Below are 15,290 nucleotides of genomic sequence, written 5' to 3' on the forward strand. Positions count from 1 at the left end.
ATAAAATATGGATATCACAAATTTTTTTCCAAAAGTATGAGATATATCTTTAAAAGTGTAAAAAATAAAAAAGGTGGGTTAGTCTGCCTATAACCCATTAGGTTGATAGATTAGGTGCATTGAACCAATTCGGATTGATAAGTTCACAATGTGAATCCACCTCAAATGAGATGACCATGTTGTCATTCTTATATTTAGGTCTACATTCTTGGTTAGTGACTCTTACATCTTCTCTGTTCTCCTATAAATTAAAGGAGTTTGGGTTCTTGAATATTCAAAGCAAAATTCATCCTATCTCCCTTCAATTTAAAGCCATAGAAAACCAAGCATGTCTAGACTATCCTCATCATCACTTCCTGTTTTCCCACAGGATGCCAAACCCAGACACACTGCAAACTTTCATCCTTCCATTTGGGGTGATTATTTCCTTTCCTATGATTCTAGTTTCCATGTAAGTCTACTAAATTTATCAATTAATTGTAGTATTTCATGGTAATTATATTCACATCAGAGTTCATAAAAGAAATACATTCATTAAAATAGTTGATTAACTTTATGTATATATGGTGTTAAACTGTTTGCATCCTAACTTATTATTTACTTCTGTCCACATGAATAAAACGTTTCTTATGTTAGAGTTTTCATAATCACATGCAGGAAGATGATAGCGACATCAAACAAGTTCCACTGTTGAAAGAATATGTGAGGAAGATGATCGTCTCTCCTGCTGATAACAATTTCCTTTTCAAATTAAACTTCATCAACTCAGTCCAGCGTTTGGGTGTTTCTTATCATTTTGAACATGAAATTGATGAAGCATTGCATCAAATCTATGAGATTTCAACAAAGGAGAAAAATATAGTAAGTTATGATGATGATCTTCATCATCTCGCTTTGCTCTTTCGCTTGCTTAGACAACAAGGATATCGTATTTCATCAGGTATGATCTTGTCATGTTCTTCTTTAATTCCTCATCTGTGTTTACATTTTTTATTATATCATTGTTTCTTGTTATCAACAAAAAATAAAATAAAGTATTTAAGAAAACCTAAACCTACAATTGTGTTCTACAAATGTCATGTAGTCAAGTTTAGAGGAAAGAAAAGTCCAAACCAATTTGTAAAATTTTATTAAATTTAGATTTAGATTTTTTTATTGCAAAACCTAAACAAAAATCACTTCATCAAAATTAAGTTGATTTGAAACATACTACTATGGTGGTGCATATTTACATTCTTAAAATAGAAAACTATAAGAAGGAGAGTAAAATTATCTATCATAATTTGAAAAACTATAAAAATAAATAAATAAGTATTTATCTATGTATTTATTGTTAATTTGATGTATAATAAAAAAAGAAAATAAATATCTATCATATTTATAGTTTTTTCTTTTCTTCTTATAAACATGCTTATAAAGAAATTTATTCAAAAAAAACAGATGTATAGCATCTAAGTATAGTGATCATATATTTAAATATGTATCTTGAAATTTAACATGTTATTATTTACTTAAAATACAGATGTATTCTACAAATTCAAGGACCAAGAAGGAAACTTCAAGGAAAGTATTCTGAATGATATACAAGGAATGTTAAGCCTGTATGAAGCAGCCCAATTAAGCTTCCATGAAGAAGAGATACTACAAGAAGCATACAGTTTTACTCTCACTCAGTTAACTGAGTCATTAACCACCAAATTAAGTCCTTTTCTTTTTGGGTTAGTGCACCATAGCTTAGGACAATCACTTCGCAGGGGAATGCCTAGGTTAGAATCAAGATATTATATATCATTCTACCAAGAAGATCCTTCACATGATGAACGTTTGTTAACCTTTGCAAAACTAGATTTTAATATGTTACAGAAGCTCTATCAAAAAGAAGTCAGCAATGTGACCAAGTAATATTTTCCTACAAAAGTAACATTTTATTATCATTAATGAAAAATAAATAAATAAATCCAAGTTTAAGACTTCTTTGAGAAATTAATTTGGGATTTTTTTTTTCAGGTGGTGGGTTAAAGATTTGAATGTCTCCACAAATTTTCCTTTTGCACGAGATAGGATTGTGGAAGGTTGCTTTTGGATTGTTGGTGTCTATTATGAACCACAATATTTTCTTGCTAGAAGAATACTGATGAAAGTAATAGCCATATCATCCATCATTGATGATGTGTATGATGCCTATGCAACCATTGACGAGATAGAGATTTTCACCAATGCAATAGAAAGGTAAAAAAATTCTTATACAATATAACAAAAATACTAAATAAAAATTAATTTTAAAAAAATAAAAATAATTTATCATTATATTAATTAAATTATATATTATTATAAACATTAAAAACTAAATTAGATATTATTATAAAGATTAAAAATATTATTAATATTTAAAATAATTTATACTGTTAACAAAAATTTTTTAAATTGATATTTAATTAGCTGCTAAAATTTTAATTATTAATTTTATAATTTGAAATAGTAAAATTTTGATAAATAATTAACTAAATTAAATATTATTGTAGAAACTAAATATTATTAATATATAAAATAATTTCTATTATTAATAAATAGTTTTTAAATTGATATCTAATTAGTTATCAAAGTTTTATGAATAGAGGAAACCTAGTAACTAATTAGATATCAATTTAAAATTTAGTTTATAAATTTTATTAATAATAAATAATAATTTTAGATATTAATATTTTTTTAATTTGTGAAATAATATTTAATTTAGTTAATATAATAGTTAATTATTTTTACTTTTTAAAGTAATTTTTATTTAATAACTTTTTTATATACGTATTTCTTAATATTATTCTTTAAACAAAATTAAAGTAAACTTTCTAATGATTAGCAGGTGGGATATCTCCTCATTGGTTGATCTACCGGAATATATGAAATTATGTTATAAGGCACTTTTGGATATCTTTGAAGAAACAGAGCAGGAGTTGAGAAATCAAGGAAAAGAAAACTTCGTGAAGTATGCTAAAAATGAAGTATGGTTATTTTTTTTTTTTAAATTATTACTTTTAAAACAATTTAAAATCCATTCTTGATTTTGCATAGAACACATTCCTATATATAGAGCACACACATTTTCAATGGGTCACCTATGATCCCTGATAAGGTAGAAAAATTTATTGTCACCGACAAAAATAACAGAGAAAAGGACTTATTATATATTTGTATTTTTAATTTATACATAATTTGACAACCCATTTTTTTCTTACATCCATATAACGTGTTTTAATATTATTATTTTCATATTTTTTACATTATCTAATTATAAATTTACTTTTTATTATATATATACTTTTAAAAATAATAATTTTTCTTTTTAATTATAGGTGAAACGATTGGTCCAAGCCTACCGTACTGAGTCACGATGGTTTCATCAGAACCACACACCAACAGCAGAGGAGTACATGGAAGTTGCAACTATCTCATGTGGTTTTGCTATGTTGACAACTGTATCTTTCTTGGGTATGGAAGATACTGCAGAGGAGTTCCTCATATGGGCAACCAGTGACCCAAAAATTATTGTAGCTGCTTCAACTATTTGCAGAATCATGGATGACATTGCTGGAAGTGAGGTATATATTAGATACCCTTTTCCATTTTTTTCATTATGAGGATTAATTCACTAATCATAAAAAGTATGTTTAAAAGAAGTAGTAAGATTGTTCTTATTCATATGCTCAATGCTACTAGGTTATATATGTATGGAACACAAACACATTTTGTTTTCAACATGGATGGAAAACCTTTAATTCACCCTATAGATTCAATAATTCCTCTAATTTTTCAAAGGTAGAGAACAAGATTAAATAATATTCTTTTATTAAATATGTTTTCGTCCCAGATCAATAATCAGACTCTGTTTACAGTCTTTGATGAAAAAAAAAATATACTTTTTTCCTCTAAAAATTATTTTATTTTTGGTCTTGAAAAAAAGTTGATACAGCATTTTAAATAATGAAACAAAGTGATTTAGATTATAGTTGAGAAAAGAAATTATTAGGAACGGAAAAGTGAAGAAAATTTTATTACAGAATTTATTAAAAAATTCATTAAATAAAAATTAATTTTTAAAATAAAAATTAATTAATTATTATATTAATTAAATTAGATATTAATTTAAAAAAAATGATTGGTATGTAAAATAATTTTTATGAATTTGTATCTAATTAACTATCAAGATTTTAACTACTAATTACGTAAATAATTAAATATTAATTTAAAAACTATTTATTAATAAGTTAATAATTTTTAATTTTTAAAATAATATCTAATTTATTCAATCTTAAAATTAATTATTTATTATTTTTAAAATTAATTTTTGTCTAATATTTTTTTAATGATTTTTCAAAAATCAAAATCCTATTTAAGTCAGAATTTCTTTGGATTTAGTTATTTGTGTGATATTTATGTAGTATGAACATGAAAGAGGGCACGTTGTCTCAAGTCTTGATTGCTATATGAAGCAATATAATAGCTCAAGGGAAAATGCCATTGAAGAACTGCATAAGTTAGTGGAGAGTGGTTGGAAGGACATTAATGAAGAATGCCTTAATCCTACTCAAGTACCAATGAAGTTTCTCATGCGTGTTGTCAACCTTGCACGAATGATGGACGTACTTTACAAAGAACAAGATAGTTATACACATTCAGGAGGAATATTGAAGGATTATATCAATACTTTACTAGTTCATAAGGTGCCCATATAAATAAGCTGAACGCTTATTTCTTTTATACATGTATGTATTGTTCATCTATTTCTTTAATTTCTATAATACTACCTCATGATTTATCTTTAGCTTAATAATTATCTTTTCAAAAAAATATCAATTAAAAATAAATAATCTGAATGTTTTGTTTTGGTGAGCAAAATAGATCTTATCATCACTATTTAAACATAAAACAATTTGTTTTGATGGATACATAAAAAAAATATAATTAATCAAAATTATTTCACAAAAACACACGAGAGGAAACGTGTCTCGAACGTAAAAAATGGTTAATTACTTTTTTTTACATTAAGAGTGAAAAGTCAATTTGTTTTAATAGTTTTAAAAAATTTAATTTTTTCTTAATTTTTTGAAAAAAATAAGTAATTTGTTAAATTAACATTAACAATGTTAATTGACAATGATGTGAAACAAAATAACATTATTATTATGCACACATAAACTATGCGGTTAGGTACACATCACGTATATGCAATTTTCTAATGTGAAAAATCTGTGTTTTTGGAAAATAAGATTAAGAGTTGAAGGCAAAAAATGATTGCATCTACATTTTACAGTATTTTATGAAAGGTTAGATTTTTCAAAGTTTGCTTCCTAATCCTCAACTCCCTTATCTTCAACCCAAAAGTTTTATTTTTGTAACACCCCATAATTTACATATAACTATTACAATACCGGTTCTACATAATTCTATACAAGCTTACAGTTTTTCAAAATATTCCTAATACATGATTAGGATTTATAGAAATACAAATATTTACATATCCACAGCTCAAAATAAAACTCTGTAACCTCTAAGGTTCTCCTGCACCTGTATGGTCATCTGCTCGTGTACATAGTACAGTCATCGCAGTTCAAACACAGCAAGAAAAGCAAGGGTAAGCGACTAAAAATAGAATTTTATAATATACACACTTAAATCCAAAGAGAAAACCAAATTACATGATGAATTTATCAAATTATTCAATTTTCTTCAAATCTCAACAATAAACAATCACATAGATCTCACATGGATTTACACATCCAGAATATTCAACAAACAACGTCTTCCGGAAGACCCGTATTAAGTAAGTCCTACCAGAGACTAACACCTGATCCAAAGATTACCAGCGAATCCAACAGAAAGGATCAGGGTAAGTTCAATACAACCCAAGCCGTGCATCTCATATGTCACGGTGTGCATGAACTCTCCCATCAGCTTCTCACCACCTGATATCTTAGTCTATGTGACTTAGATCATCAGTGAAGCTCGGAGATCTCTGTTACCACATAGGCATCAATACTTAATACACAACAAACATCAGTCCATACATTATCCCGACATCAATATTTAATACACAACGAACATCAGTTCATACATTATCCCAAATGTATGAATTCAATTCCATACCATTTCGTCATACAATATAATTCAAAAAGTGATCCAAAATATTCAAAAGTCTATTTGACATAAAAAAAATAACACTTTAATACTAAATCATCAAAACCGAATATTTCCACAAATTTAAATAATATATAAACAAACAACCCAATATATATAAACACACAACATCCCTGCAAGAAAAATTGAATATTGGGACCACGTCCCTTCCGCATTCAGATCTTCTATCCTAGGGTGCTATTAAAAATTAAATTTAGCTTCCCTTACCTCAATTGCTTGCTTTCCAAGCAACTTTTAGAATTTTATTCCCCACCGTTTGGATAAGCTTCAAGATTTACAGGCCTAATGCAAATTATCCAAACAGAACAAAAATTCAGTATATAATAGAATAAGTTGAGAGGATTAAACTTTTCAACTGACCCCACCAAGATTGATGACTAAATCCTAAGGAAAATGGAGAACAAAGGATATTTAGAGTAAAAATGAACTTACTCTATTTGAAAATCTGATCGGGTAGAAATGTTCCTTAACTCCTCTGCTACAGCGTGGTATGATCAGATTCTAAAATAGATGAAGTTTGGGAGAGAAATTAAGAGAGAGAGAGAAGAGAATTGGAGAGAGAGAGAGAAAAAGAAGAAAAATGGTACTGTGGTGTGAAGAAGAATGTTTCTGTTGCTTTTAAAAAAAGCACGCTGTTACAATTTTAATAGCCATCATCAATCAAGTTAAAAACTTCAGTTAGTTTGACTTATTGACTTATAAAGACATTGTTGTTTTGTGCTTCATCTTTTTAATTAATAAACTAGGCCTACCAAGAAGTGTTCTTTGAATTATGGAAGAGAGGGTTGGGAGTGGGAATATGAAAGAAAGTGGTCTGAAAAGTATTTGTACTAATTAGTAATAATTTTAAATTTTCAAAATAATTAAATTCTTATTAAAAATTTAGTATTGATAGGGAGACTTTACCTCTAAGCTACCTTCTTACACCGCACTTTGTTGTAAGAAGACAATTTTACCAAATAGTTGTCATCTTAAAGAAATTTAATTTACCAAATTTTGAAAGTCCGCATCTAACCGTTAAAATGTCTTAAATGTAATATCAAAATAAGTCATTTTTGCACTAATGACCATCATATAAATACTAAACAATTCACATTATATTTTCAAATAAACCGAAACAACATAAGAAAACAAAATGAAGAAAAAAAGAAAACAAGAACTTGGGAAATATGTGGGAAAAGAAGTCGATCAAATTATACAAGTTCATGAAAAGGTATTTAGTTTTTAAAGTTGTTACTTCATACGGATTATTATATGAAATAACGGATTATTATATGAAATAAATACAATTAATATTTTAATATAATAGTTGTTCTTACAAGAAGGACCGAGAACACTCAAACAAGTTGACAATAGACTTCTTCCATTGATCTTTCGATTGTTGGACTTTCGACTTCTCTCCAGGTTGGGCTTTCGCTTCTCTCCTCATGAATGAGTGTGTACCTGCAAGGCGCTCCGATGTCAAAGTTAGAAATAGTTTTATATTTATCAAATAAAATTCACTCTACCTTGCTTCTTGGGTTGATCCTCTATTTATAGGGTTTTCTTGTTGGGCTTATACCTTGTTTGGGCCTTTCTTTCTGCACCTCTTTATTACTTATGCACACCCATTAATTTGGACATTTATTAACTTGGACCTTACTACAGTGTTTATTTTATGTCTCTTTTATATATGGTGTTCTTGGTATGACCTCTCGATCCTCCTAGTACAATAGCTATTTAAAAATTTGTGAATTTTGCAAGGTAGATGATAAGAATAAGAATTATGTATGATATTTGTACTGGAGTTGGTTGCTTATTTCTGTTCTGGAGGGTTTAAACTCATTTTAAGTTGGTAGGTATGTACGTTACAAAAGAATTTTAAATTTGAATTTTAAACCTGCATATAAGGATTGATCTATCCTTAAAATTTATTATTTAATTTATTTTACTTAATTTTAATAAAAAGAATTCTATGTAGGGCAATTTATTAGTTTAAAAATGTGTTGTTTTCTCATCATCAATGATGAAGAAGTTGTTTCTCTGAATTCTCATATCCATATTTAGCATAGAAAATGAGTTATGACTTGTAAGTAAACTTCACAACCACGAGTATTAGAACAATTTAAGTATTTTTTAATAGTCATTATTAAAAAGTTGTTAAATAAAAATTAATTTTAAAAATAAAAAATAATAGATATTATATTAATTAAATTAAATATTATTTTATAAATTAAAATATTATTGATATTTAAAGTAGTTTATAAATTTATAAATTAATTTATAAATTAATATCTAATTAATTAATTATATTAATTAGCTAAAAAAAATTATTTACTAATTTTAAAATTTAATAAAATAAAATAATTTCTTATAGAAAGTTATTCAACAAAATAAAATGATATCATGAACTTATATCTTATATGTGCATGGATGACAATAAAAAATAAAATTTATTGCACTCGTTCTTTTTCTCTCACTTTTATTTTACAATTTATTTTAATAATAAAATATTGTATTTATCTTATAAAGTTAAAAATAAATAAAATTTTAAAATAATATAATAATATTATTGGTTGTCAAATGAAAATGTAAAATATTAGGGTCTCTGGGACCCAAATTAGGAGCCACCACTTCATTTATTTGTGGGCTAGTGAATGATATTGTTATAAGGGACATTAGACAAATAAAGGAGTCCAAGTCTTTGATGTATATATTTGTCTGCATTTCACATGTACTTTTTCATCATACACTATAAATCCATGCAAAAAACATGTGTTTCCTACCAAAATAGTGGAGACGATCAAAAGGTGTCGTATATTACATTAAAGTTATAGATATTTGAAGATAAAATTCTTAATTTCTAATTTCTTTCTTTAATTATCAACAGTTTCGTGTCAACCTTATTTTCAAATTGTTGATAAGAAAAAAAAATTATTTTCAAATATGAATAGATTATAAATTATATCACGTTAATTTTTATTAAGTTTCATGACTCATGGTTCACTTGGTAGAATTAAAATAGACATAAATATGGAGTTAAAAGTTAATGAAAAATGGGAAAAAATATTTACGGTAAAATAGTGGAGATCAATAAAAGGTTTAGATATATTATAAAATTGCACTAAATTTATAGATATTCATAAATAAAATTCTTAAATATTAATTTATTCGTTAATTGTCAACATCTGAAATAATTTTTTAATATCTTTTATGACTAATGGTTCGTAGAATTGAAAAATATATAAAATATAAAATTAAGTAAAAAATACAAAATAATATTTAGTAGGGTGAAAATAGTCTAAACCAATAAGAGGTGTAAATATAAAAGTTTTCTTCCTCAAAATAAGTATACTTTTATAGTTAATGTGAGAGAAATATGGAAACGTGAAAAATTCATACTTGTTTAAATTTGTTTTATTTTTAATAAAAGCTTTTAGGTATCATTATGCAATTTGAGATGTCAGTTAAGCTAACACTTCAAGTAACAACAATCATTTGTCATCACATGAAAAAAAATATTATTAAAAAAAATACAAAATTATGGGGAGACTAAACCAAAACTCATATATTAACAAAAACAATACATAAGTAGACTATACTTATTCATAAAGAATTCTAAGAACAAACTAGATGAAAGCCTATTATACTAATGAAAAGATTCTCTATGAATAAATCCAAAATTTGCCAAGTTATCATCACTATTTAAACATAAAACAATTTGTTTTGATGAATACATAAAAAAATTAATCAAAATTATTTCATTAAAACACACATTATCAATGGAGGAAATATGTCTCCAATGTCAAAAAGGCTTAATTATCTTTCTTATATCTACTGCTTTGTTTGGATTAGAGGGTGTGGGGGAATGGAAATTTGAGGGTGTAGGAGAGTGGAAATGTGAAGATTTGTGAAGAAAGTTGAAGGTGTTTGGATTTAGGTATGTTAGAGTGGATGTCTGAGGAAAATTTATTAAAATATGTGAGTGATGTGATGATTGTAAGGATATTTTGAATTATTTTTAATTGTGTAAATTGTAAGATTATAAATTTACCCTTGTATATAAAAGAAGAAGAAATAAATGATAATTAATTTGTGCACATTATATTTAATTAAAATAAATTAAAGTTTTAATTATAAATAAAATAAAAAATAATTAAAATTCAAAGAAATAAATAAATAATTTTTTATATTTAAATATAATTTTATTATTTTTCATTTTATTAATTTAAATTAATTTTGTTAATTAAGTTAATTTATTTAGATAATTTTAAAATTATGTTATATATATATTTATATACAAAATTATTATTAATAAGAATTTCCATTATTATCATAAACAAAATAAATATATTATAAAAAGTAAATGCTTATTTAGAAAATAATATCAATATTAATATTAAATAGTTCTAAAAAATATATAATAAAATATATAATATAAAGTTATTATATTTGATTCGAAAAGAGATAAACACATATTCATTTGTTTGTAATTTAAAAATTAAGATAAAATGATATTAAAAATAACATTAAAAATTTATATTTACATTCTGTAAAAATAATAATTCAAAAAAATAATCTATTTTGTAAATTTAAATCAAAAAATTTATTTATTAATAGCTTCAAAGTTAAAAAATGTAATTACTATGTACACCTTCATAAATTTATTTATTAACATTCTTAAATGTTAAAAAATTCTTCTGTATATTTAATTTTTCGTTTTAAATTACTGCAACAATTTTTATAATATTTTTAATAACAATATTTTAAAAAATAGATTCCGATCTCTAATTTCAATCTATTCAATATTTTCTTGCTAGAAGAATACTGATGAAAGTAATAGCCATAACATCCATCATTGATGATGTGTATGATGCCTATGAACCATTGATGAGATAGAGATTTTCACCGATGCAATAGAAAGGTAAAAATATCCATATACATTAAAAAAAATTATTAAATAAAAATTAATTTTAAAAAATAATAATAATTAATTATTATATTGACTAAATTAAATATTATTATAAAAACTAAAAATATTACTAATATCTAAAATAATTTATAGTGTTAATAAATAAGTTTTTAATTAGTATCTAATTAATTATTAAAATTTTAATTATCAACTTTATAATATAAAATAGTTGGTAGTTAAAATTGTAATAAATAATTAAATATTAATTAAAAAATTAGTTATAAGTTTTATTAATAATTAACAATTATTTAAAATATTAATATTTTTTCTTTAAAATAATATATAGTGTAGTTAATATAATAATGAATTATTTTTTTATAAATTCATTTTTATTTAATAATTTTCTTGTAATAATATATTAATATTTTTTAATTTTATTTTTTAAATAAAATTAACTTTCTAATGATCTACCGGAATATATGAAATTATGTTATAAGGCACTTTTGGATATCTTTGAAGAAACAGAGCAGGAGTTGAGAAATCAAGGAAAAGAAAACTTCGTGAAGTATGCTAAAAATGATGTATGGTTAATTTTATTTTTTAAATTGTTACTTTTAAAATTTGTTTTTTCAATAGGAAATATCAAACTAAATAAAATTGCATATTAGATTCCTTATATTTGGTCATAACATTTTTTTCATTTGAAATCTCGAGTAATTTTTTATTTTCTCATAAATAATTTTCAATGATTAGAAGTGTAACACCCCAAAAAATAACATTACTATTACAATACAAGTTCTACGTATTTCTATACAAACTTGGAGTTTTTCAAATCATTCCTAATACATGATTAAGATTTATAGAAATACAAATATTTACATATCCATAACTCTAAGGCTTTCTTGCACCTGTATGGTCATCTGCTCGTGTACATAGTACAATTATCGCAGTTTAAACACAACACAAAAAGTAAGGGTAAGCTAGTGAAAATAAAATTTTATAATATACAAAATTAAATTAAAATAGAAAATCAAATTACATGGCCAATTTCTCAATTATTCAATCTTCTTCAAATTCCAACATAAATCAATCACATAGATCTCACATGGATCTACACATCCAGAATATTCAACAAACAACATCTTCCAGAAGACCCGTATTAAGTAAGTCCTACCAGAGACTAACACCTAATCCAAAGATTACCAGCGAATCCAACATAAAGGATCAGGGTAAGTTCAATACAACCCAAGCCGTGCATCTCATATGTCACGGTGTGCATAAACTCCCCCATCAGCTTCTCACCACCTGATATCTTAATCTATGTGACTTAGATCATCAGTGAAGCTCGGAGATCTCAGTTACCACATAGACATCAATACTTAATACACAACAAGATTAACTATCAAGATTTTAACTACTAATTACGTAAATAATTAAATATCAATTTAAAAACTATTTATTAATAAGTTAATAATTTTTAATTTTTAAAATAATATCTAATTTGTTTAATCTTAAAATTAATTATTTATTAATTTTAAAATTAGTTTTTATCTAATATTTTTTAATGATTTTTCAAAAGTCAAAATCCTATTTAAGTCAGAATTTCTTTGGATTTAGTTATTTGTATGATATTTATGTAGTTTGAACATGAAAGAGGACACGTTGTCTCAAGCCTTGATTGCTATATGAAGCAATATAATAGCTCAAGGAAAAATGCCATTGAAGAACTGCATAAGTTAGTGGAGAGTGGTTGGAAGGACATTAATGAAGAATGCCTTAATCCTACTCAAGTACCAATGAAGTTTCTCATGCGTGTTGTCAACCTTGCACGAATGATGGACGTACTTTACAAAGAACAAGATAGTTATACACATTCAGGAGGAATATTTAAGGATTATATCAATACTTTACTAGTTCATAAGGTGCCCATGCAAATAAGCTGAACGCTTATTTCTTTTATACATGTATGCATTGTTGATCTATTTCTTCAATTTCTATAATATTACCTCATGATTTATCGTGAGCTAAATAATTATCATTTTTTAAAAATATCAATAAAAAATAAATAATCTGAATATTTTGTTTTGGTAAGTAAAATAGATCCTATCATTACTATTTAAACATAAAACAATCTGTTTTGATGGATACATAAAAAATAATTAATCAAAATTATTTCATAAAAACACACATTACTAATGGAGGAAACGTGTCTTCAATGTGAAAAGGGTTAATTATATATTTTATCTCTATATTTATAGAGTCAAAAAGTCTAGTGATTTTTTTTAAAAAAAAGTCTTTTTAAAAATTAAGTAATTTAATCAATTTTATTAAATTGATATGAATGACGTTAAGTGGTGATGATGTGAGACACAAAATGATATTATTATGCACATAGACTATGCAATTAGGTACATATGGGACACATCATATATATGCAATTTTTTTGATGTGGAAAATATGTGTTTTTGGTGAACTTTTAAGGAGAATAAAATTAGGGAAATGAGATTAAAGGTTGTAGTGCAAACAATGATTGCATGATTTGGAAGGTTGTAATAGGAATTTTGGTGGTTTTCACTGTGGTGTTGATGTTGTAAAGACGATTCCTTGTGCAAGGTTATCTAGAGCAGTAAGTCACTGTTATGATCTTACCTCTGCATTAGGATGGAATGGTTTACCATAGTCTGAGCTCTGCGCTTACGACCATTGAATCTTATGACTAACTGAATTGGGTTCAAAAACATGAAATCACCTCCTGGTCTCATTCATGCTCTATGGACAATCAATGGTTGTTCCTTATCATTGAGCATTAAGCACACTACCAGCACTACAAAAAACGTTGTATATGGTGACAATGATTTTCGTATAAAGTGTCACAATATACGCGTGTGACAGTTGTTCAAACCGCCATAGAACTGCCGCCACAAAGTTTAATATGATGGTCTTACACTACTCGTCGCAACACCCGTCACTTTAACACTTTGTTTAAAGTGGTGGATTTTATATGTAATTAGTGTCAATTTAATTCATTGAAAAGAATTTCAGCGTCATTATATAGGGTATAATGTGACATTTTTAGCTGTCAGTATTATAATAAAATTGTAAAAATAATACGTTAGTTTCAATTGATGTAATTTTAATTCTAAATAAATGAAATTTAGCCACTACTTTTTTATAATCTGGTTTGCATAATTAAACTAAACATAATATATTTTCATAATAAAAAAATAAAATACTAATAAAATGAAATACTATATAAAATTATAAGCATCCATTAATTGCATTGAAAATTAAAACACACATAATTGTTCAAAAGTTGATACACAATTGAAAATTAAAACACAAATAATTGTTCAAAAGTTGATACATAATTTAAAATTAAAACACAAATAATTGTTCAAAAGTTGATACAAATTAAAACACACATAATTATTCATCCCTAATCAGTTTTGCTTCCAACACTTGATCATATTACTTGATTAGGTGATGGAGCACCACTTCCAATATCTGATGTCTGAAATAAATAATTTTAAGTGTTTATAATTATAAAATGAAAGACACCAATAAGTATTTAAATATATTAATACTTCATTGATGGATGCATGAACAAATTTAGCTGTCATTGCAAAAAAATGTTTTGGAACATTTTTTCTCAAAACAATATATGCAAGCAAACAATATATCATGATCAATATATCATCATCAAAACATCAAACATTTCAGACCACCAATGAATCTTATCAGACCGTCAATCAAGCAATTTCAGATCAACAATGAAACTCCAATATCAGACTAGGGAAAAATGGGGGTAGCGAGCAACAAACAACATATGACTTGGTCATATAGATACAAGTCAAGATGTGCAGATCTAAAATATTACATACATCAAATGCAATAAATAAATTATATAGGCAGATAATAGAGTAATCTCCTTAAAAGTGATCTCATTCAGTCTTGATCCACGATGAGACTACCTGCAAAGTGAAATAGCATGATAAATAAGATAATAAGTTAATAAAATATAAATGTAAGATTTGTGATTACCAGGAATGCATAGTACTATAAGTGTCTAAATAAATATCATGATGTAAATTAAGAAAACTAAATTTAAAGAAACAAATATATAGAAGAATTTGGTAACATAAAATAAGAATTTTATACCCGTAAGCACAAGAAATTGAAACTTATAATTATTGCAAAAATGCGAACTTTT

At 25.6% G+C, this 15,290-nt stretch overlaps 1 protein-coding gene across 2 annotated transcripts; it reads left to right on the forward strand.

The window, feature by feature from the left end:
* The first annotated feature begins 272 nt into the window (after positions 1-272).
* On the forward strand, positions 273-13,023 carry LOC137810499 ((-)-germacrene D synthase-like). 2 transcript variants are annotated; one of them, XM_068611830.1, is made up of 7 exons: positions 273-451; positions 658-940; positions 1,523-1,898; positions 2,008-2,229; positions 2,858-2,996; positions 3,348-3,593; positions 4,434-4,810. In XM_068611830.1, exons 1-7 carry the CDS (start codon positions 329-331, stop codon positions 4,725-4,727), a joined length of 1,683 nt encoding a protein of 560 aa, XP_068467931.1. In that variant the 5' UTR covers positions 273-328; the 3' UTR covers positions 4,728-4,810. The 2 variants fall into 2 exon arrangements, with proteins under 2 accessions (XP_068467931.1, XP_068467919.1); XM_068611818.1 differs by lacking the exon at positions 4,434-4,810 and adding an exon at positions 12,721-13,023 and having other exon boundaries at positions 279-451.
* The last annotated feature ends 2,267 nt before the right edge of the window (positions 13,024-15,290 follow it).

This window comes from Phaseolus vulgaris, chromosome 11 (assembly GCF_000499845.2).
Source record: "Phaseolus vulgaris cultivar G19833 chromosome 11, P. vulgaris v2.0, whole genome shotgun sequence".
NCBI classification, from domain to species: domain Eukaryota; kingdom Viridiplantae; phylum Streptophyta; class Magnoliopsida; order Fabales; family Fabaceae; genus Phaseolus; species Phaseolus vulgaris.

Coding starts and splice junctions, on each gene's coding strand:
- LOC137810499 (XM_068611818.1), top strand. CDS start 329: ATGTCTAGACTATCCTCATCATCACTTCCTGTTTTCCCACAGGATGCC. Junction 941..1,522: donor AGGATATCGTATTTCATCAG/GTATGATCTTGT, acceptor CTTAAAATACAG/ATGTATTCTACAAATTCAAG. Junction 2,230..2,857: donor TTCACCAATGCAATAGAAAG/GTAAAAAAATTC, acceptor AATGATTAGCAG/GTGGGATATCTCCTCATTGG.